Here is a 24,744-nt window from a genome sequence, read left to right on the forward strand (position 1 = left end):
ACTCAACCAGCCCCATCCTACCAAGCAAAGCCCACCGAGGTATTAACTTATTTTTCAAAAGCGACCTGGCCACAAATGATCAATAACGTGGCCCCATCATTTGGACATTTATAGCACCAATATCATCTCAATAATGGGTGGTGTCCACAGTCACAATTTGGGCTACATATCACGATCCATGTCTTCTCTGTCGCACCTTCGATAAGCACGGTTGGCTACGTACGGTCCGAAATAAGTTCGACGTAAGCCTATCTCATCATTAGACCTCCTTTGCCAGTACCAAAATATAATAATAGGGTTTTTCCCCTTTTTTCTGGCAATAAAACTGAAACCTTTTTACAAGGAATCATGTGTGCATTAACCAAAAGGCATTTTGACCACAGGTATTGCGGTTAATGGACACATGATTCCTTGTAAAAAGGTTTCAGTTTTGTTGCCAGTTAAAAGGGGAAAACCCCTATTTTTATTGTTATTGTACAGCTTATCCTCAAACGGTTGAGGGTTGTCCACGTTTTCCGGTGCAAGGTTGAACCCCTGGGGCTTCACCGCTCGGGTCAGTTACCAGGTTGTAATCGGCGATGTTTTTCCGTCAAACCATGCCGATCAATAATGAAGAGTAGCGTAACGATCGATCAAAACGAGACGGTGTTTGTGTATGTGTCGGCTGCGTGTGTGTGTTGTGTACCGAGGTGAAGTGGGGAGCGGTAGTGTAGCGGTTAGTGCGCTGCGCTACGAACCCTGCAACCCCCCCCCCCCCCGAGTTTGATTCCCACTCACGGCCACCAACACCGGTCACATTATCTGAACCGGTCCTGGGCCTCCTCCCCAAGGTCGACTCGGCCTCAAATGAGTACCTGGTGCGGTGTGTAAACATCGCCACTGGGGAGACAAAGACGTGTGCCGTGGTGGCTTTCAAAGGTGCTCAACTAGCAACTCTTGCCCAAACAGTCTGTCGAGGCGATGCGGGGGATCTGTTTTGTATTTAGGTAATAGTACGGTGCGTTACAGATGAAGCGTTAACAGAGGATGTTGCTTACGTCGTTTTACACAAATCCACTTGTCAAATTGTACGCACGGCAGTCTAATTCTTACAGCTGGTATGATCAGCAGCAGCAGAATAATCATCGTTGGCAACATCAGCATCAGGGGCAGCATCGCAGCACTAACATCATCAGTAGCATCATCAGCAGCAACATTATCAGCACCATCAGCATCAGCAGTCTCATCATTAGCAGAATAATCATCATTAAACCAATCAATAAATCGTTAGTTTGCGTACCAATATCGCCTCTCAATAAAGTGGGCATCAGTGCACATTACGACGGAACGGGACCGGTAACAGAGGGTACGAAGCAGCAACAGAGATGATGAACGAGACCCATCAGACCCTCAGCGGCTCACGCCGGCTGAGCAGAGTCAATTGCAACCGTGCGAATCGAATAGCATAAGAAAGTTAAGTGGCACATGAAGAATAAATAAAATAAATGAAAAGTAAAGAGACAGTTTTTATTTCAAATTTTAGATTTCATCACCATTATAACATAAGTTGACGCCTCTCATAATCACCATTATAACATAAGTTGACGCCTCTCATAAGGCGGCTATTGGTACCATCATCATCAGCAGTAGCATCATCATCAGCAGCAGAATTTATCATAAACGACACCAATAGCAGGCAGCATCAAAATCAGCATGATCGTCAGAAACCGGTCACCAATAGAAACATCATTATAATTATCAGCAGCTGTTGAGCAGGCATCTGGTGAAGAACTACGGCACAATGGGCTGTAGGATGTCCCTCAAAGTCCATATCCTTGATGCTCATCTTGATAAATTCAAGGAGAACATGGGAACGTACTCGAAGGAGCAAGGCGAGCGCTTCCACCAGGATATACTGGACTTTGAACGCCGCTACCAAGGACAGTATAACGAGAACATGATGGGAGACTACATTTGGGGGCTGATTCGTGAAAGTGATTTACAGTTTCATCGTAAATCTCGAAAAACTACTCACTTCTAAATTTTAGTAGTCATTTTTGCATTACTTTAGTATAAATACACCTTAATTTTGATTCGTACAGTATGTTTTTTTTTCTGACTTTATGTGAACGAAAAGACACAAATTCGCCCGTTTTCTTATTGAAAATAGGTAAATTGCAAACTATCATTGTCCTGGTCACAAAAGCAAAGTTTGTGGGGAATAATAGCCATTTTCTATACTTTTTAGGCATAAGCAATTACGATATAACACTTACTACCCAGGAACAAAAATTGTGTTACATAGAGTAATCAGCAACGATAATCATCAGCAGCAAACATAATCATCATCAGCAAATATAGTCATCAGCAGCAAACAATCATCAAAAGCAAAGATAATCTTCATCATTAGCAGCAGAGAACGTATTCATCATCATCAGCAGCAAACATAATCATCAGCAGCAAATATAGTCATCAGCAGCAAACAATCATCAAAAGCAAAGATAATCTTCATCATTAGCAGCAGAGAACGTATTCATCATCATCAGCAGCAGCAAACATAATCATCAGCAGGAAACAATCATCATAAGCAGCAAACATTATCATCAGCAGCATTCTAATCATCATCAGCACGAGAGCGGGCATCTATAAATGGGCAGCGCCTCTTGGATCGAGGCGGCTATTGTGAGTCCAGTTTGATCGTCGTCATCGTCATCATCATCAGGGGCCACAACGCACGGGCGGCTGAATGGCGCCACTCACGCACGGTGCCCTCACTCAGCCACTCCCAAGCAGCGCGCGCTGTCCTAAGTAGCCCTTTATACGACGAGGAATAGAGTGTGGGGGCGGGAGGTGTGGGGAGTGTGGGGGGAAAGAGGGGGGAGTGTGGGGGGAAAGAGGGGGGAGTGTGGGGGGAAAGAGGGGGGAGTATGGGGGGGGAAGGAGGGAGTGTGGGGGGAAGGAGGGAGTGTGGGGGGAAGGAGGGGGAGTGTGGGGGGGAAGGAGGGAGTGTGGGGGGGAAGGAGGGAGTGTAGGGGGGGGGGGAAGGCGGGGGAGTGTGTGGGGGGGAGGAGGGGGAAGGAGGGGGAGTGTGGGGGGGAAGGAGGGAGTGTGGGGGGAAGGAGGAAGTGTGGGGGGGGAGGAGGGAGTGTGGGGGGAGGAGGGAGTGTGTGGGGGGGAGGAGGGGGAAGGCGGGGGAGTGTGGGGGGAAGGAGGGGGGAGTGTGGGGGGGAGGAGGGGGGAGTGTGGGGGGGAGGAGGGGGGAGTGTGGGGGGAAGGAGGGGGGAGTGTGGGGGGGAGGAGGGGGGAGTGTGGGGGGAAGGAGAGAGGAGTGTGGGGGGGGGAAGTGTGGGGGGAAGGAGGGGGAGTGTGGGGGGAAGAAGGGGGTAGTGTGAAAGGGGGAAGGTGTGGGGGGAAGGAGGGGGGAGTGTGGGGAGAAAGAGGGGGGAGTGTGGGGGGGGGGGAGTTTGGGGGTGTGGGGGAGGAAGGAGGGGGTAGTGTGGGGGGGGGGGAGTTTTGGGGAGAGTGGGGGGAAGGAGGGGTGGGAAGGATGGGCAGGTGGGGGGAGTGTGTGCGTGTAGGAGGAGGAGGTTGATCATTGTGTAACCCTCCTCCCTCTCTCCTGAAGGACCCACCTAATGGTCCGGCTCTTTAATCAGACGAGCGAGGTGGTGGTGGTGGGTGGGTTGGTGGGGGTGTGGAGATGCGTGAACCGCTTTAGTTCGCAGATTGCCCCCCACCTCTCACCCCCCCCCCCCACTTCACACTTGCGCGTCCTTAAGAGGCCACGCCACAATCCGGTCCATCAGCAGCGGACAGGAGCCAGAGAGAGAGAGGCAGGGAGAGAGAGGCAGGGAAGGAGAGGATGGAGAGTTGAGAGTGGCGCTTGTGACGATATTCTATCAAGAACGTTTTGCTTGTGCCAACCCCGACAACCCACGACCAACACACAGGGTAACCACCACCCCCCCACCAACGCATTCAACCATACAGATATGCGCATCGCATGTGCATGTGTTACATGTTTCACACGTACACATTACGCTCGCATACTCAATATTCATCGTTCGGTATTTAAACTAGACACATCTTACTTTGCAAACACACTCACACAAATAAGTACGTTTCAGAGATTCCATATAGACACGCGCCAGTTTACATATATAACCTAATCTAATATTTATAGACTGTATACACACATATAATACATACACACTTGTTGCAGCTACGCGCTCACGCACTCCCCACATAATACGCGCATTCTGCCTTTTACGCACAACCTCAAGATACTATATTTCTCACGCATAACCTACCCACATTGACTTCAAGCCTAGCCTTACCTTTCACACTAAACACAGTGGAACTTCTCCGCAGTACGCGTCTTGCAACAGTCAACATATCACACACACAACGCAAAGGTGACCCCCGCCTGTAACACTTTAGTTGGCACGAGTGCTGCTGTAAGCGCCGACAATTGGTCAATCCGACAAAGAGCCACAGCACCCACGAGCTGCTGGGTCAAGTGCTGGCGAGGTGAGCCGCCAAGGCGGCACAGACACAAAGAACACAACTCACCGCCATGAGCTCCACATCCGAGGTGACTCTCGTCCTCAACACCTCAACGGAGCCGATGGCTGGGGGAGCCAATTCGAGCTCTACGTCGTCCTCGGCCGTGTACCAGGGCTTGTTCTCCCAGCCTCTCCTGGCCGCGGTGACCGCCACGAGTGTCCTGCTCTTCGCCTTCGGGGTGTTGGGGAACTCCATGACCATCGCGGTGTTCTCGAGAACTCACGAAATGCGCACCACCACCTACCTCTACCTGTCCAGCATGGCCGTGTCGGACCTGCTCATCTTCTCGTGCATGCCCTTCGACCTGTACCGCCTCTGGCGCTACCGGCCGTGGTTGTTCGGGGACTTTGTGTGCAGGTGCTTCCAGTACGTGAGCGAGAGCTGCACTTACGCCACCATCCTGCACATCACGGCGCTCAGCGTGGAGAGGTACCTGGCCATCTGCTTTCCCCTCTGGGCTAAGGTGAGCTGAGTTTTTGTCCCGGATTGCGGCCCCCCCTCTCCGGGATTTAAGGGGGGACGGGGCGCACGCGTGGATGGATGGTGCACAAGTCGTCACAATCACCATCATCATCATTTAGTCATCATCACCATGTGTTATTTGTTCATATGTTTGACCCTTAATGTTTATTTAACACGTAGGCTTTCCTTAACAAACAAAAATGTTATTTTGTTCCTGGGTAGTAAGTGTTATTTTCCAATTGCTTATGCTTCATAAGTACAGAAAATGGATATTATTATTCCCCACAAACTTTGCTTTTGTGACCAGGACAGTGATATTTTGAAATGTACCTATTTTCAATGAGAAAACGTGTGCATTTGTGTCTTTCTTTCACATAAAGTCCTGGCCACAAAAGCAACGTTTGTGGGGAATAATAGCCACTTTCTATACTTTTGAGGCATAAGCAATTAGAAAATAACACTTACTACCTAGGAACAAACATCGTGTTACATAGTGTTTTCAGTAATCGATTATATATATACACGTTTCAAATATATGTTTATTTATTAACAATATGACACATATATTGGTGAAAAATAAACAAACATTCAGGATCGAGCATAGCAACAAATATGCCGTAGCTCTCCGTCACGGTGTGTTTTCGTGTGGTACCAGACGCGTTGTTCGGCTCAACGTCCGACGTTTCTCGCCGCGTGCTCGGGAGCTCATTCAGTTCCAGCTGTAAAACAAATTGACTTCGATGGGTTTTTTTGTTTGTGCAGTCACTGGGGACTGGGGTGAGACCACCGATTCACGACACGAGAAAACACGGTTTAATCACAACATGCACGGTCTATGCGAGTGTCAATTTGTCTCTATGCGAGTCTACGGATCTCAGTGTGGGTCTATGGTTCTCGATGTGAGTCTACAGGTCCCTTATGATAGCCACTGGCGATGGAGCCGACTCCCCTTGAGAACCCGGTTTAACCACGGGCAGTGGCTGAGCCCAACATTCTAACTCAGGATTCTCAGCAGTCCCACCTCTGAGCCTGGATGTCCTCCTAACGACAACGACGATGATGATTTAACCTTGGCTAAATTAAAGCCTCCAACACTCGCTTGCTGGCCGCATTAAGTTCGACCAAATCTGCCGGTCACTGCCACACTCGGGGAACTGTGATGTTTCAAGTTCAAGTTCATTTATTAGGTATAGCCCTGTGAGCCATTCGGCTCTTGAATCGGGTGCAACTGCAACAAACAAAAAACTAAAACATGAACAAAAAAACATCTTGATGTGAATATGTGACTAAGTGCAAACAGAAAATCCAAGAAAAGACAGCGAAATATTGCAGAAAAAACACCGTACACCAACGCTGTGTGCAAAAATCCCAGTGGGATGCAAGTTAAACAACAACAACAACCACAAGACAACTTAGATTAAGGCCATCAGTCTAACTCTGTACTACAACAAACAAACATGGCTAAACCAACACATTTTTCGAAATCACCAAAACAAAGCCATGAAAGCAATGAAAAAGCAATCATAGGAACTGTGACGGAATTTTCACAATAAATGTCTGGACTGCACGGACTCTGATCTCTGTCTCCCGAATGCCTCTCGCAGTGGCCAGCAACAATAAAGCGCCGAAGACTCTAACGGTGTGCACAGAGGTGTAGACACAAGACCAACCACGCAGGATTGGTGAAGGCGGGGACCACAGAGAACATGGGGAGTGCAGTACAGGTTTCCCTCGCTTCATGCGGGTTCGGTTCGCGTCCGTGCGGCTAACATTTTTGTACCCCCAAAAAAATCGCTCGATACGGTCTGAATTCACAGAGATGCGGCGATGCGGTCGGACGTGGGACAACGTACTGTGTGTACTGTGTGTGTGTACTGTGTATGTGTAATGTGTATGTTGCACTATCAGGTGGATATTTATAGCAGCCAAATACTCTAAACGCATGTTTCTAAAATTTCAGGGAAAACCCAGAGAAAAATCCACGCGACCACGGGGAGAGAGACATGCAAACTCCAAATATACAACAGGCGTTATGGTCGGGATCGAACCCATGCCCTCCTGTATACCAGGCAAGGGAGTTAACATCTCCTAGCCACCGTGGCTGGCCACTTGAACAGTGGCAGGAAATCAACAGCACGTATTGGAAACTCACTTCTTCAGTAACTGCTTTTCTCTGTTTAGTTTTGTAGTCCTTCCACCGCACCTCCGATTAGCGCGATTGGCTACGTACGGTGCGAAAGAAGTCCCAACGTACGCACGGCACACAATACGCCCCCGCCACGTAACAGCTCGCAACGCAGCTCGCCCGACTCGACCACGGCATCCGTTGCTTTCACAGAGACACCGATTCCGCGCACGAGGTGTGCACGAACAATCATGATTGCCAGGTCACGTCTCCTCGGTGGCCCAGTGCGTCGCTGTAACAACGCGGATGGGGGAACAATTCACGGCACGGGCAGTAAGGAGCACGGCCGAGAAGGAAACGAAGGGTAGGGAAGAAACCACCGCGCTTGCACTCACGATGGGATTGACCCTCCAGGCTAGCGAAAGGGACGGACGTGAGTCCACCACTGGATCTCTCCTCGGGCGACGCGCATTCGTAGCAAGGCCGTAATTATCATATATATTGGGGGGGACACATCTCTCCAATATTCAAATATGGTCAAAACGTCCGTCCCCCCCAATATATTGCTATAAAAATATTAACAAAAAACAACAATTTGCTAAACCTTGGCCACAATATCTGGACTTGTCTTCATATAACAATGCATAGATTTCTGTTTCTATGATTGTGGTTATGGTTGTACTTTATGGATCCCTAATCTCTGCCATTACATACAATGAAACAAGAAATGGTAAAAAAGAAAAAAACAGAGCAATGCAATACAATACACTATTAGACATCATTGTAAAAAATAAATAAAAAGTCCATCTCATGTGTTAGTGAATTTTTTAATATTTCAGGTAGGAAATTAGTTTTCAAATTAGATTTTTTTTCTGGGGGGGGAAACCCCAGACCCCCTGGAAGATTTGGTCCCCCCCCAATGTTAACTCCATGGCTACGGCCTTGATTCGTAGAAGTGTCCCAACCTGGAATGTGCCACCGCCACCGCCACATAGTGATTCACTCGCAGAGCGATGTTTCTTGAGCCTGTGAATGCGTTCACTTCTTCATCCACCCGTTTCGTGACTCGTTGGCCCGACGCTGGTACGTTGACCCTGCGTCGGCCGCGCGCGTCAAGTCCCCACCACACGTCAGCCCGGTCGCAACGCCCCGCGCCCGCGCCGTCCACGGCACTCAAACGGGCAAAATCGTTCGTCCTCAGGTGGCCATCACGCGTCGGCGGGTGAGGGCCCTCATCCTGGGCCTGTGGGTCCTGGCCCTGGGCAGCGCGGGCCCCGTGATCTCCATCGTCAGCGTGCAGGTGGAGAAGCGTGAGCCGGTGTGCATGGTGACGGACGAGGCGCGCAAGTCGGGCAGGCTCGAGATCATCACGTGGATGTCCACCGCCTACTTCTTCCTGCCCGTCTTCTGCCTCGCCGTGCTCTACGGACTCATCGGCCGGCGGCTGTGGCTGCGGCGGACCGAAGCGGTGGTGCCCTGCATGGTGCAGCACGAGAAGGCTCACCGGCAGACGGTGCGCATGCTCGGTGAGAACGCACGCACGCCGTCACCGCCGCAGGGCCACACGAGGATCTCCCCCCTCCCCCTCTTCCCCTTCTCCCACTGTGGGTGCGGACGCTTTCCGGCCGAAGGAAGCGTTGAGCGCTGGGATTTCGGGACATTTGTTGTTGCGCGCGGTGATCCGCCGACCCTCGCTGCTGCTGCCACTGCCTCCGCAGCGCTGGAGGATTGTGGGTAGCCCACGTGCACAGCGTGGCCACCACCAGCGCCAGCTCCCCGCCCCCCTCCCACCTGTATTGCATCGTGAAAAACGATGTAGCGGCAAACCGAGCACAGCTGTAAACAGACCCCCTGCCTGGGAGACAAATCGCGGCAGACATTAGGACGGGCGACGGCCTCCGCTGTTGTATCCGCAGATCATCGGGTGCCGCGTTTGACACGAAGCGACCGGCGTGAGCTGCTCTCAGGGACCCCTGCCCCGCCTGGCGAGGACTAAGCTATTACTCCTAAACTAGTTTTTATTTTACCAGGTAAGGCCCTCTGAGCTATTAGCTCTTTTTCAGAAGCGACCTGGCCACAAATGATAGCTCAACGAAGTGGCTTATTACGTGGAAATTCATTGCAGCCAAATAATCGAAATAATCCTAATGCATACTAATGAAACGAAACTATTTATATTTTACCAGGTAAGGCCCAAATGAGCTATATACGCTCTTTTTTAGAAGCGATATGGCCACAAATGACAACTGAACAAAGTGGCTTTTTTTACGTGGACATTTATTGCAGCCAAATACTCTAAACGAATGTTTCAAAAATGTGGAGTTAAAAGCCGGAGGGCCGTGAAAAAAATAGCCACGCGACCACGGGGAAAGAGCCATGCAAACTCCAAATATACAGCAGGCGTCCAGGTCGGGGTCGAACGCACGGATCTCATGTATACCAGGCGAAGCAGTTAACATCTCGCCACTGCGGCACCAATAGCATTGACCTTTGGCGACTATCTGGCCCGTGACATCTGCGTCTCCATTCTCACGCGGCCTTTAAAGTTGCGGGGCCACCGTTGATTTGTGAAGTCGTTCGTTATGACAAATGATTGGACGTCTTTGGAGGAGAGGGGGTTGCGAAATCGCGTCATTACCTCTTTAAATCACACACGACGAGGTGGCCGAGCGGCTCAGAGGTCAGAGCTGCTGACATTCCGGGTTCAAATCCGGCTTCCAGCAACTGCCTGTTGTCAAGTTGCAGCGAGTTCACGTCAGCGATGACTGCGCGAATAAAAGGCCACCACATTAAATTGAAGGCCGCACTGAGGCTGGCTACGCTATATCCGTGCTGTGCGAGTTAAAATATCGACTCACATTAATTACTCTCGTGTCGCGCGGCGGTTAGGCACGTGTTGCCCCTACTGTGTGGGCCAGAGGTCAGTTGAAGCGATCTCAGCGGTAGCTCTTTGGTATCCGCGTCTGCGGGACGTTCTTCTCGCTTCCTGAGTTCCGAATGGACAAGAGGAGGGCCCTACCCTCGGTGAAGGAAACAAAAAAAAAAGTAGACAATTGGAATGCAATTGAGACAAGAAACAACGCAAAAAAACTGTATCATCATTAAAACCAAAAGCCTGACACAATAGCATCACTTTGCGCTTCCTTGCAACCGCGACCCACCAAAGCCAAGCACTCAGTCAGCGCCCGCAACGCGGCGCTCCGTGCCCGTGGCGGGGCCATCAATCAGCAGCCGCTCGCGTGAGAGGGCCGCATTCACCGCGGCGTTCAACTCCACAGGCCCGCCACCACGTACGCCCCACTCGTCTGTTGCGCCATGAATCCGCGAGGCGTAAATAAAAACATTTTTTAGTTGTTGCGTAAACGACGCGGGGGTTTTTTTTTTTGAGGGGGCGATTTCGAGCGAGGACGATCTGAGGACGCTGGCTCAGAAGTTATGTGGGTAAGGGGGGAAAGGGGGCAGAATTTCGTGAGGTGTGGGTGTTGAGAGCGGTCGCTGTGGTCGGGAAAAACGCGTGTTAATTGGGCGCCTGAAATGAGCTTAGCTGTGGAACAGACACACGGAGAGAGACGGATACACGTAAACAGACACAAGGAAAGATAGTCGTCGGATGGGTTAGATAGACAGAGAGAATCGCCAGAGTAAGACAAATACATATTCTGTTACAGACAAGGAGTCTGACGAGAGAGATACATAATAAAGTACAATACACAGAAGGGAATTCACGGATAATGGTAAGACAAGAGATACAGAAACAGAGGGACACAGGGCAATAAGGAGACACACGGACACACACACATAGAGTGACGCAGATAAGCTCATACAGGGAGAAACACATAGACACAGAGTTTACACAGAGAGACGCACACACAGAATCACGACTCGTGCCTCGGTGAATTCGGTTTTACCTGGCGTTCTTACAGTGCACGCTCCCGCCGCAAGGACGTTCTGTTTCACAGATGCAGCAAATGTTGTCCGCCAGGATAGAGTCATGTCGCCACGTGTAATCCCAATTGACGAAAAAAACGTGTTGCCATTTTTAAATCCTTTATATTAAGTTCACTTGCTTGCTTGCGCGCTTACGACCGTGCAAATCTTTCAGTCGTTTTTTAACCCACTTCCCGTGATCCAATCGAGCTGACATTTTGCACACAGACTCGTTGTGCGTGATAATTTATTTTCGTGAAAAAAAATTCCAAAATTTTACACTTTTTAGGAAAAAATTTATTATATTTAATTACCAATTGCTTAATGGTGGCAGGCAATCATCTGACCCATAGGTGGCAGCCATCTCAAGCCAGAGGACGAGAGGACTCTAGCCGCCACGCATATAAAGGATTTATAGTGAAAAACTTTGTTTTTACGGGTTAATTTTTCTCTCTCTCTTTCTCTTCCTCTTCCAATTTGGCCAAGTTTGGGCCCGTGGCGCGGTGCCCTTCTCGATTTCGAACGACGTCGCGGGAAACCGTCAGCGCCGTCCGCTGCGAGCGAGGCGGACGGCGCGTCGCGGAGTTTTTACGTTCACCACGGAACACCACGGCAATCACCACGGCAATCACCGGGAGGGAGGCCTGCCGCATTGGTAGCGCGAACCTCTTGGAGGAATCCGATGAGCTATGAAGCTATTTTACACAGATGTCCAGTAGGGGCACGGAGTGAGAATGTGACAACAAACAGTACAAAAACACCATGGGAGTACACAGTACAAGAAAGGTAAACAAATCACCCAAACACAAACAAATACAACACTAAATCATCCCCATCCTACCAGGCAAAGCCCACTTCTTAGGTACTGGCCACAAACGACAGCTCAACACAGTTGCCCTTCCCGCTGCATATCCCTGCTCGCAGCATCTTTATTTTGTTCGTGTGGCGCCCAAGCTCCATGCTGTGCCAAGGCCGGTGGAGTCTTCACACCTGTGCTCTCTTTAGCCTTCTCGCGCAGACGTCCGTTTCGTAGTCCCCTGTTCCCTGTTCAGGTCCAGGCTCAAGTTCCTTCCCGGCCTATCACTGGCTAACTGACCGTCTCTCTGTATAAAATAAATATTCCCACTGTTTTCTGTACAGACGTGACGCACATCTAAACTACCTAGTATTGTCCACGCGCGTCATACATGAGAGAGCCATCAGACGAAATCTTAGCGCTAAAATGTTGCCGAGTCAAGCGAAAAAACTGAATTCATCACGATGGGTTTTTTTTCTTGTATTGTTGTTCTTAGTGCAGTCATTGGTGAGTGGGCTGTGATCATCCACTCGCTACCACTTGAGAACCCAGCATAACCACCCAAACCCGGATTCGAACTTGGGGTTTCCAGTGCGGCAGGCAAAATGGATTTGGAAAATCGAGAGGCACCGAGCCATCGTTGTCGAGTGTGCAGGCCGTGCAACTGCAGCGGGGTTCACGGGCCACAAATTGAGGGGCTATCGGACAGAGTGCCCCTGAATTATTCCACTCACCAGGGCCCATGTTAACCACGCAGCGACGCTGTCCTAGCCCCCCCCCCTCCTGCCGCGGTTACACCGACGACGCGTGGATAGAATGTCCACGGCGAGTCACGAAACGGGTGGATGAAGAAGTGAACGCATTCACAGGCTCAAGAAACATTGCGTCGTGCTGGAAACGTGGGGGGCAGAGTGACTTGATGACGCCAACTCCTGTGTTTTGAGTGCGTTAATGAATGCAGGGAGCATGCAACGTTCAACACAAACACACACTCACATTGAGCATGTACACACACAGCACAAAGACACAGATCCCCCGTACAGCCTTGACAGACCGTTAGGGAAAGTGCTGTTAGCGAGTAGCAGCTATGAAGGCCAGCACAGCACACAAGGGGATAGGTGGCCAGCACCACGCCCGGCTGCCTTTGTCTCCCCAGTGGCAATGTGTAAACATCGTACCAGGTTCTCATTTGCGGTTGAGTCGACCTAGGGGAGGCCCAGGACCGGTTCAGATATTTGTCACCGGTGTTGGCCGTAAGCGGGAATCGGGCTAGCGTCGCCGGGTTCGTAGTACAGCGCGCTAACCACTACGCGAATGCTCCCCCGCACAACACACACGTACAAAACACACGTTACACTCAATATTTACATATTCCCAACGTACATCAACACACACTGTTCAGGTGCTTACGCAAGCCACCCCTGCTTCACATACTTTGTCCCACAGACACTCGATCCAAGCGATTGTTTTTTAATTGTCAGAGCTGCATTATTATTTTTTTGCCAAATTAAATCCATTAGCGAACGGAACGCGATTGGGGATTGTTGTGCCGTCCCCGGTAACCGGGCCTGAGGCCATCAACTCCGCCACACCGTAAAAGCCCAGTGGCTTAACCATGGGCGGCTGCAACCCGGATTTGAACCCAGGTAGTCGGCGGTGCCGGCTCAGGGTCTCTGACCTCTAGAGCCACGTGACCGACTCCTTTGGTGACGCTTGTCCCAGAGTCAGCCACCCCCATCACGCTTGTTTGCCCAAGACAATTTCAGATTTTCACGGTACCTTAAAGTTTATTGTGTTTAGCCAGATGGGAACTCAAGAGACCAGGGTGAGTGTTATTTGCCAGAGTGACCTGGGGCATTGGTCTGCCAGTTGGGTGCCGATTATTGCTTCTGCTGCTGCTGCTGCGTATAATCCAAATTGAGTAATTTTTCGATTTAAAGCTTTCGTGACTGCAGGGATTCATCTTCTTGTTTCTTTCGGTAAAGTCACGTAGAATGGAAATAATAAAATAATAATAAAAAAGCATAATAAAATAATTCTCACATATTTGATAACGTTTTATTTTTATTATTTTATTATTTCCATTCTACGTGACTTTACCGAAAGAACCAAGAAAATTTAGTAATGTTTAAAATTGCGAATAAAATGTGGACCCTGATGGCGGCACGCAACGGCCCACTCAGGATATCATCTCTAACGTCGACTCTGAAGCAGACGGCGAGTATTAGTAGAATTGTTGTTGTGGTTATTAAAGCCGGAGTAATAACCGGGTTGGCCGCTGGATTTGAACCGTGAACCTCTGCGATGAGCAGCGAACGCGTCACCACAGGAGGGGGGCGATGATGCCGCCGCTTCGCGTAACCCCAACGGAGTAAAATTTGCCGGTCATTTTTCAGCTTCGAGATGTTTGGCCAACACCAGTTTGTCCACTGTGTCGTGTTTTTAAGTTCTGGGAGGAGGCGAGGAATCGCGGAGGTAACCCACGCAGAGCAAGGGGGGAGGGGACGTACAAATTGCACGCAGAAGGGCACTGTGGGGCAATCGAAGGAGTCCGTGGTTTGTTTAAGCTTCTGGGAAGAAACCGGGAATCCAGAGGAAACCCTTGCACAGAATTGAATTAAATGATGACGTCACCCTGATGCTGCTCTATTTAAGACCGGAAGCAATAGGAGAGCTTCACCATTCTTGCCCGATGAAGCTGATTGTAATTATCAGCGAAACGTCGTACTCAAATTTTAAAATGCTGTTGAGTCTCTCTTCAGCACACCGGTGGGCTAAAGAAGTCAATTAATTTGTCCTTTGAAAACGTGACAGACACATTTTTTACTGTTTGGCCGTGTCGGGTGGTGGAGGGTTACGACACATTTATAAATAACGCGATCTAACCCAAAAACCTTGATTATGAAGAACAGGGGGAGATGAAACAAACAAACCCCACGAGTCGGGAATGGAACCCAGGGGACCTTCTCGCTGCGAGTCACCGCTATGCCCACCGCCCTGCCACCCAAAGGCGCCCTGCACCCACTGAGCACCGCATTGTCCCACGGACGCTGATTACGAGGCGCCTGTACCCACAACCCCCCCCCCCCCCCCGCAGTGGCCGTGGTGGTGGCCTTCGTGGTGTGCTGGCTGCCCTTCCACGTGGGCCGCCTCATCTTCGCGTGGCACGTGACCAAGAGGTCGCAGTTCATCCACGACCTGAGCCAGTACCTGAACCTCACTTCCTTCGTGCTCTTCTACCTGAGCTCGGCCATCAACCCGCTGCTCTACAACTTCATGTCGCGCAAGTACCGTGCGGCGGCGCGCCGCCTCATCGGCCCGGGGCTGGCGGGCGCGCTGTGCCCGCGCGCCCGGGACGCGCGCTCCCTCTCGGGCAGGGACCGCGCCGGCCTCTCGGGCTCCTCGGCGGGGTCGTCCTACCGCCGCAGGGCCCGCTCGGTGAGCAGCAGCGTGCAGGAGGACAGCACGCAGGCGTTCATGCTCGACCCGAGCAGCACGGCCGTGTGAAGGTGCGGGTCGGTGTGGGGTGGGGGGGCAGAGGAGGGCACCGGGGCTGGGCCCTGCGCTCGGAGACGCGTGGAGGTGACCGCGCGACGCCGACGTGTCGCCACGGCGTTGCTCGCTTCACATCGCCCGCTGCGAGGATGAGTCGGAAGCCCCCAGCTCCTGGCCCTGTTCACATTTCCCTCCCACGTGCGCTTTATCCATCGCGTCTCTTCTCCAAACCGCGTTCGCCGCCCCCATGGCAGAGATCCGTAGATCGTAATGTTCGTGTAAGCCCACGTGGATCGGCAATCGGGTCGGCTGCTCGGTAGATTCGGGTGTCTTCTCGTGAGGCCAGCGTAGCGCGGTTTGGTCACGGCTCGGAATGGCAGTTATCCCCAGTGGGAAAAACCATCCGTGCCATGAGTGAGCCGTGCTGGCTGTGAGATGACGCACACGTGTCAGTCCTTCAAGGGAGAAATGCAGTGCAAGCTTGAAATAACGGAACAAGCACACGGTTGCAACGTTTGAAATGTGAAAAACACCGCACGTTATATAGGACACATATATAATATGTATTTAATATATATTGTAAAGCGTAAACGTATAAATATGTAAAATGTTACACTCATAATAACAACGTATAGCCTGCAAACGCTTATATTTACGTATCTTTTAGAGCCAGAGTAAATCTACGAAGCGTGAGTTGGCGCAAGGCTCTGTCGGTTCGATAACGTTGATGGTTACAGAGCCACTGTTTGGACACGAGAGTTGAGACGCACAATCGAACGGTACTGCGGTTATTCTTTCCTGTTTGACATTGTTTACATGTGTAATGCTCTTTTTTTTTTTCGGTAAAGTCACATAGGTAAAACAATTAATAAAATAAAATAAATGAAAACAACTTAGGGAGGCTTGTGTTGCTTCCGAAACGTCGTGATTTAATTGAGTTGTTTTCATTTATTTTATATTATTAATTGTTTTACCTGCGTGACTGTCCCGAAAAAACCCAAAGAGTATGAATCCTTGCAGTCACGAAAGCTTCAAATCTAGAAATACACTTTCCGACCCTCTCTGCTGCATGTCGGTGAAACTGATTTTTGTATTTCACAAGAGATGGAATTTAGCCAAATTAAGTGCACCAACTTGAATGTGATTTTAATGGGGTTTTATTTATTTGTGCAGACATTTTATGGTGGGCGGACTGATCCCATCACCTCACTGCACCTGAGAATCCCTGGTTGAATCACAGGCCATGGCTTAAACCTCGATTCAGACCCCAGGAATCCCAACAGTGCCGGCCCAGCACTTGGCCACCTCCTCCTGTTACCTGCGATTTGTAGCAAGAAAGCCGTCGCATCTCAACGTGGCATCATTTCAACGTGGCAACAACAGGCCGCACGCCACCGATGAGCATCAGAATGGTAAAAACCGGCCAAGAGTTTTCACCGAAACGTTTCAAATGCTTCGTGAAAAGTGTTGGCCCATGGGTTGGTGTACTAAATGAATAAACCAAGCCTTAAGTATCTTGGTTATTAATGGGTTTTATTATTTTATTTTGTCTCTCGAAGGCCTGCCGTTTTCTAAATGTAATTGTGTACGTATGTAGGGAAGGTTTGTTGTGTGTGTTTTTAAATAAGGAATAGTACACCCGTTGTATGGTCCGTGCGTTTCCATCAAAACGTCTGCACAGCGCAATGCGGTAATATAAAAAACCATAAAAAATGTATGATACTGTACACCAGGGGCTTAATTTCAACTCGAGCTGTCCGGGGCTGAGCTGGAGAAATTATTTATCTGGCCCTACTACCCCCTCCGCTGTTTATTGGGCCAGCATTTCTCGTGCTTTGACTGTCATTGGTAATAACGTGCAGATCTTTAATTATTGATCATTAACGATATATTAAATAACTACAATTTAATTTAGTTTGGAGCTTCATAAGCCGACATCACAGTTATGGCAAGGCACATCTTCTCTGCACAACTGATATTTTTCTATCTCATTAGCAGTTTTTAACTTCATATACCTCTGTTCAGAATAAACACATTCCTGCGGAGGGAGCTGGTAGTAACATTGGGTTGCTCGATCAATGGCCAGGGTCAACGGCGGTGTGGTGTATTCCGCAAATATGCCCGACTGTGAGGGCGGGCACAAGCTGGCGTGAGTAGGTTAAACGTTGAGTTTTATAAGGGCACCACGGGGTGACCAGCCCCTCTCCACCCAGCCCCACCCCTCCCACCCCCCACCCAGTCCCACCTTCCCCACCCAGCCCCTCCCCACCCTCCCCACCCTCCCCTCCCCTCCCAGCCCCACCCACCCCATCCAGCCTCTCCCCACCCTCCCCACCCTCCCCTCTCCACCCAGCCCCACCCCTCCCATTTTTTGATGCAGGACGGACGGACATAATAATCCCCTGTGGGCTGGTGTAACCAGGAGGTTCCTACCAGTAACATGTAAGCTATAACTTACCTTGGATGCTGACTCGTTTGTTTGAGATGTTTTTCGAAGGCTCGGTTTGGAGCGGTTGGGAAGCCCTGGGAAATATTCCATGGGAAATGAAGCCCCGAATGGTGTACTTGCTTATGCGCTTTAATCTCGTGTCAAGTCATAGAAACCAACTGCAGGTGAAGTTGTGCTTGTTGAATTGAATATTGTGGAATGTGAAAATAGCAACACGATAGTTAATCTACTCGTTTATCACGAGTTTTTTCTTCTCCCGTCCAAGGACGGGTGTATAATGCAGTTAATCTGCAATATTCAATAGAAAAAATGTTCAGCTCATGATTATTAATGAGGGGGGGCGGGGGGTTGCCCCATGTGTAGTGACGTCACCCGCTCATGGTTATTGGGGAGGGGTGCTGCATGTGGAGTGACGTCACCCGCTCATGGTTATTGGGGAGGGGTGCGGCATGTGGAGTGACGTCACCCGCTCATGGTTATTGGGGAGGGGTGCGGCATGTGGAGTGACGTCACCCGCTCATGGTTATTAATGAGGGGAGGGGTGCGGCATGTGGAGTGACGTCACCCCTCATGGTTATTGGGGAGGGGTGCGGCATGTGGAGTGACGTCACCCGCTAATGGTCATTGGGGAGGGGTGCGGCATGTGGAGTGACGTCACCCGCTCATGGTTATTGGGGAGGGGTGCGGCATGTGGAGTGACGTCACCCGCTCATGGTTATTAATGAGGGGAGGGGTGCGGCATGTGGAGTGACGTCACCCCTCATGGTTATTGGGGAGGGGTGCGGCATGTGGAGTGACGTCACCCCCTCATGGTTATTGTGGAGGGGTGCGGCATGTAGAGTGACGTTACCCGCTCATGATTATTAATGAGGGGAGGGGTGCGGCATGTGGAGTGACGTCACCCCCTCATGGTTATTGTGGAGGGGTGCAGCATGTGTAGTGACGTCACCCCTCATGGTTATTGTGGAGGGGTGCGGCATGTGGAATGACGTCACCCCTCATGGTTCTTGTGGAGGGGTGCAGCATGTGTAGTGACGTCACCCGCTCATGATTATTAATTAGGGGAGGGGTGCGGCATGTGGAGTGCTTTAGTGGAAATTTCCACGCGGGCATGAATATTAATGAAGGGGGGAGGGGGGCTCTTTTGCAGTGACGTCACGCACGGATGTAGCACTGTGCTGCGTAGATTAATTTTTTACCGTCACTTTCTGTAAAGAAACGTCATATTTGAAGCGACTTTGCGTAATAAATTATTTAATTCTGCTCGACCTTCCTCTGCGTTAGTGTAAAAACCCACCCGCTCATGAATATTAATGAGGGGGGGGTGTGTGGGCCTCATGTAGAGTGACGTCACGCGGGGGAGGGGTGGGCCTCATGTGGAGTGACGTCACGCGGGGGGTGGGCCTCACGTGGAGTGACGTCACGCGCGGGACGGACAGACATTTCTGGGTGATTATCGTAGATAATCCCACTTGCCAACGCTGGCCCAACGTTCAACGTTTACTGTGCACCCTATGTTATTGAAATGAACCCCCCCCAACCACCACCGCTGCTGTTGCTATTTGCAGGGAAATTATATCTTTACCATATGCTCTGGAATATAAGATGCACTTTCCTCCCCTGTATCTGAAGGCAAAAGTTGGGGCCATGTGTCTTTGTTCCGTGCATCTTATTGTTATATAAGAATAGAGTTTACCCTTTCTGGCAATAAAAAAGTTGTATTATGATGTTAAAACACCAAACAGAAACATTTTGCAAGGAATCATGTCTGCATTAGCCATACATACTTGTGGTGAACATTAAAACAAAAACATGCTCTGGTAGTTTATGATGATGCATTGTCTTTGAAACTGATTGGTCCACACCAGAGACAGCTTTTGTGAGAGCCTAGTCTCCAACAGCGTTAGACCATGATGTAGCTGTTCACCCCAAGCTCTCAGTGCCCTGATAGTGTATTGTATTTGTGGTGTTTGCCTTGGCCACACCGAGATATGTTCTGGAGGTCTCTTGGCCACATCTAGATATTCTAGATTTGAAGCTTTTGTGACTGCAAAAATTCATACTCTTAGGTTTTTTCGGTAAAGTCACGTAGGTAAAAAAAAAAAATACTGAGAAATTATAGGGAAAAAATAGAAATAAAAGAAATTATTTTATTTATATTATTTTTTCTATTATTTTTTATTATTTACCTAAATATGTTCTAGAGATCACTTGGCCATATTTAAGACCAACGAAGTGGCATTTTAAGGAGCAAACTGTTAGAGCAGCATCGATCTTTCTGAGGATCATCGGTAGCGAGTGGCTCTGTGATTCACAATCCACCGCGACGATGCAGAACACGTTTTGTACACTGCTGTTGCTGCGCTGCGCTGAATAAAGACCCCCAGCGCTACGGCACTGGGAATCCCAGCGGCATTCATTTGCGACGGGACAGACTTTGGTGGTGAGACGCAGAATGCGGGAAACCGGTCCGGAGTTTTCCCGATAAAATTGGTCCAAAAGAATTCCCCGTAGCGCTCACGGAATTCAATGCTACGTTGCACAAATCTCGCGTGGTGAACGGAACCCCTTGCGTGTTTATCTGTGTGCTGTTTATTGATTGGGAAAAAAGACGAACCGGTGCTGTCAAGTTCAGTTCGCGTTGTTTTATTGTTGCGCGTGTGCTCGCTAACGCGCCAAATAAAAAATTAACCCGTAAAAACAAAGTTTTTCACTATAAATCCTTTATATGCGTGGCGGCTAGAGTCCTCTCGTCCTCTGGCTTGAGATGGCTGCCACCTATGGGTCAGATGATTGCCTGCCACCATTAAGCAATTGGTTATTAAATATTTTAAAAAATCCTAAAAAGTGTAAAATTTTGGAATTTTTTTTCACGAAAATAAATTGTCACGCACAACGAGTCTGTGTGCAAAATGTCAGCTCGATTGGATCACAGGAAGTGGGTTAAAAAACAACCGAAAGATTTGCACGGTCGTAAGCGCGCAAGCAAGCAAGTGAACTTAATATAAAGGATTTAATAAATAAACGCGTCTTGAAACGAGGCTCCGACGTTTCGACCTCGCTCCTTGCCAGCCTTGCCCAACGTCGCACGCAGAGCCCCCGTCGGAGCCGGTGGGAACTCGTTGGGCTGAACGTTGACCTCACCCCGAAGAGGAGCAGACACAGGCGCAGGCCCTGCAATGTCCTGCTCATGCCACCGCTGGCGGAAGGGGACCTCTAATAGGAGGCACCCCCAGAGGGTGTTTTTGGCCTGCATTTCCACACTGGCCGGAAGGCCTTGAGAGAGGTGTGAGTAGCCCACACTTTACCCCACCACGTGCTGCACCGTCGATGGACTTGCAGTGGATAAGACATTTGTGCTGCTGGCTGTACAGAGGCAGTGCGTGGGGGCTCTAAGGAACGTTGCCATCGTCTCAACCTGCTCGCCGGAAGGTGTCATTCGAATCGGCGACTTCTGTATTAAGTCCAGTGAGCTAACTGTGGCACCACTGTGGCAGCAGCATCATCATCACCACCATCATCATCATCAGTCATCTTCGGAGCAAGGATACAACTGAATTGATGTATGGACAACAAAGGGGACGAGACCGTCGATACTTGTGGAGTGACACCCGACACAGCGGCCTTCAATAATAAGTCTTTATTTATTCCAGCACGGGACACGGTCTTCAAGGATTCCCTTCACTCCAAGCGTCCCGAACTCTCTCTCGCTTCCCCTTTATATATCCCTCAAGCCTCTTAACCGAAGGTTCCTTGATCTTCCGGCTTTCCCTCCAGCCAATCACCTTCCCACTTTCCCTCACGGATTCAAACCCTTCCACCCTGTCAATAATCCTCAGTTTCCCGCTCTTTCCATGTTGCATTTCTACCTCCCAATCCCTTCAATTACATGCCTCTAACCAATCCCATTTCAGGCCCGTTAGGTACCGATCAAAGAGGGCTTTGTTTTACTTCATGAGTGTCCGTGTCATGCACGCCGTGTCCATAACGTCGGCTGAGTATTTGCGGTTGTGAATGAATGACTACACTTGGGATGCTGTTGGCATGAATTACGTGATGTAAAATGAAAGTATTATTGTCATGCCCTGCATGTAATTATTATTTGGGTCTTTCGGTAAAGTCACGTAGATAGGTAAAAAAATAACGAAAAACGTTCTCGAGATACCCTGCGAGCCTCACCCACGGGGTCAACAACGCGCGTCACCATCATCGTTACAGGGTGGCCCACAAGTCAAGGACACGACGGCGAGATGTTAACTACCTCGCCTGGTATGCAGGAGGTTGTTGGTTCGATTCCCACCCTTGACGCCTGCTGTATATTTAGAGTTTGTGGTGTCTCTCTCTCTCTCTCTCCCCCCGTGGTTGCGTGGATTTTTCTCCAGATCTTCTGGTTTTTCCACGCGCATTTATAAGCGTGCGTTGAAGAGTCTTTGGCTGATATAAATTTCCACATGATAAGCCACTTTGCTGAGCTATCATTTGTGGCCAGGTCACTTTTGAAATAGAGTTCAGTGGGCCTTACCTGGTAAAATTAAAAACAAATTTGTTGAAAATTATTATCACAGGATTATTAAGTTTATTTTAACAAATGTTCAAACGAATTTCCATTCACATTAAAGCACAGGTAAATTATATTTTAAAGTGAATTAAGAACTTTTTTGTTGTTAAGATTACAAGTGTAAGCATTGAACACTCATCAATTACGTAGTCTCAATTCAAATAAATAGAATAACCCGACAGTGGCCTGGACTTTTTTGAGCAGCCATCCCGAGGGGAAAGTCGTGACCCCGCAGTGACCCCGACGCAAACGCGTGGATCATTGTTGGGGTCATCGCTGGGGGTTAAGTGTGGGTTCGTTGTCAACAGTAATTGGGTAACTGAAGGAATGGCCGTGGCAACAATGAAGTGGTAGACTTTTGGGGTATCATCTTCACCTGAAACTACAAACCGATTTACGAGTGAATTGCAGACAATCGATGCCTCGTCCGTGTTTGGCAACAACTCTTATTCTTTCCTTACCTATATATGTAGAACTTCTTTCGCACCGTACGTAGCCAGCCGTGCTAATCGGAGGTGCGGGAAATGCAGTGGTTAGAATATAGTTAATCTGTGACTTTACCGAAAGAACCAAAGAGTATGCATTCCTGCAGTCACGAAAGCTTCAAATCAAGAGTATGGTTAATCCCTCGGCATCAACTGCGGTCAAGCGGAGTTCATTATTGTATTTAGGCTGTGTTCATGAAGGCAATGAGTATTGGCAAAATTTGATGGGAGCGTCTTAGACTTGATATTTACATATTGTAAGAAATATTAATATTGGGTCCTTTGTAAAATGCACTGGGATACGGGGTAAAGGCTTCCCTGTGCCGTAGTGATTATAGGGGTTGTCTGACTTCACCATGCTCATCAGTGCAAGGTAATGAAGTGTGGATGGGTGGGTGGCCTAGATATTCTAGGTCACTTAAAATTAGAATTATCTTACCTCGTCTTTTGACTTCTCAACTGGTGAAACTAATCAACTTGAACTCACCATCGAATGGTAGCCATGGACAGGAATGAAACTCATGTCCGCTGGGTTCAGGGGTGCAGTGCACCAACCACTGCACCACCACTCCACCCAATGGGATATTTCTCGGTTATAAATGGGCGAGATCCCAATACGTTGTGTACATAAATAACCCGTTATAAGGCAGTGCAAGTGATGAATGCAATGCATTTTAGATATAAATCACTGCCAATAAACAGCTCCCAATGCAGTCCCTCACTGTCGTACGTTGCTCCAAAAGGGTCACCGGGTTCAGGACGAGTGCGTTAACCGCTACGCCACTGCTCCACCCACTAAAATATAGTCAAGGGCTCTTTCACCATTGCTGTTATGATTATAATGCACTGGCACAGAACACACGCGCGCGCTCGCTCCTTGTTTATGTTGCCGATGATTAGCCCCGGCCAGCAAGGTACACAATCATATTTAAAGCCGACAACGAATACAAACAAACGACTCCATCGCTCCCCAGCCACCCCACCCACCCACGTCCTCGATTGGCGCGGACCAAAAAACATTGGCAGAGTTCACGGAAAGGGTCATTGACCACGGCCGGCGAACGTGACGGTCTCGCAAATGAACGGAAACGAACGAGCAGCGTCGCGATCGCATCGGGTGCCAGCGATCCGCTCGTGGCTCGCACGACGATGGCAGCCAGTGGGCCCACACGTCGCCTTTCAGCTTCGAACTCCCCGACGTGTAAAAGACTTCGGGGGAAGAGGAGAAGGAGGGGGGGTGGAAACACCGCGAGGTCAGCCGCGGCACGTCCCCCATGTCCTGCACCTCGGGGGTAGTAACTCCAATGGTGCGAGGCTTCGTTGCGGCCGCAGGGCCGCGTGAAGCGAAGAAGTCGCTGCTTTTGGCCCGTGGGCCGCAGAATTTGGCCACCAAAGTTAAACGAAGATTGGGGAGCGGGGGGGATACACACGTTGGGCTTTCAGCGGCATCCCAAACTTGGCGTCGCGAAACATCTCAACTCGAATTCGTCAATGACCCCGTTGTGTGCGCGTGGCCTCAAACAGGAAAAACATCAAAGGGGGAAACGTTTTTGGCAACAGCCCTTCTCAGCACGGACACTTCCAGAGCCGCCGTGAGCTCGTAAACGGTGGCGAGGAGATGGCAACTGCCTCGTCTGGTGTACAGAAGGTCGCGGGTTCGATCCCGACCCTGACGCCTGTGGTATATTTGGAGTTTGGATGTCTTGCTCTCATTATCATCATCATGGTGGCTCGGAGATGGCAACTGCCTCGTCTGGTGTACAGAGGGTCGCGGGTTCGATCCCGACCCTAACGCCTGTGGTATATTTGGAGTTTGGATGTTTCGCTCTCATCATCATCATGGTGGCTAGGAGATGGAAACTGCCTCATCTGGTGTACAGAAGGTCGCGGGTTCGATCCCGA

General features: G+C 49.7%; 1 protein-coding gene across 1 annotated transcript; it reads left to right on the plus strand.

Annotated features, from left to right (window-relative positions):
• Window positions 1–3,887: 3,887 nt before the first annotated feature.
• LOC133357411 (growth hormone secretagogue receptor type 1-like) lies at window positions 3,888–15,362 on the plus strand. The gene is made up of 3 exons (XM_061575337.1): window positions 3,888–5,008; window positions 8,334–8,658; window positions 14,953–15,362. Exons 1-3 carry the CDS (start codon window positions 4,556–4,558, stop codon window positions 15,360–15,362), a joined length of 1,188 nt encoding a protein of 395 aa, XP_061431321.1. The 5' UTR covers window positions 3,888–4,555.
• The last annotated feature ends 9,382 nt before the right edge of the window (window positions 15,363–24,744 follow it).

The sequence above is a fragment of the Lethenteron reissneri genome, chromosome 58 (genome assembly GCF_015708825.2).
Source record: "Lethenteron reissneri isolate LAM-NWPU_2019-01 chromosome 58, ASM1570882v1, whole genome shotgun sequence".
Lineage (NCBI taxonomy): Eukaryota > Metazoa > Chordata > Hyperoartia > Petromyzontiformes > Petromyzontidae > Lethenteron > Lethenteron reissneri.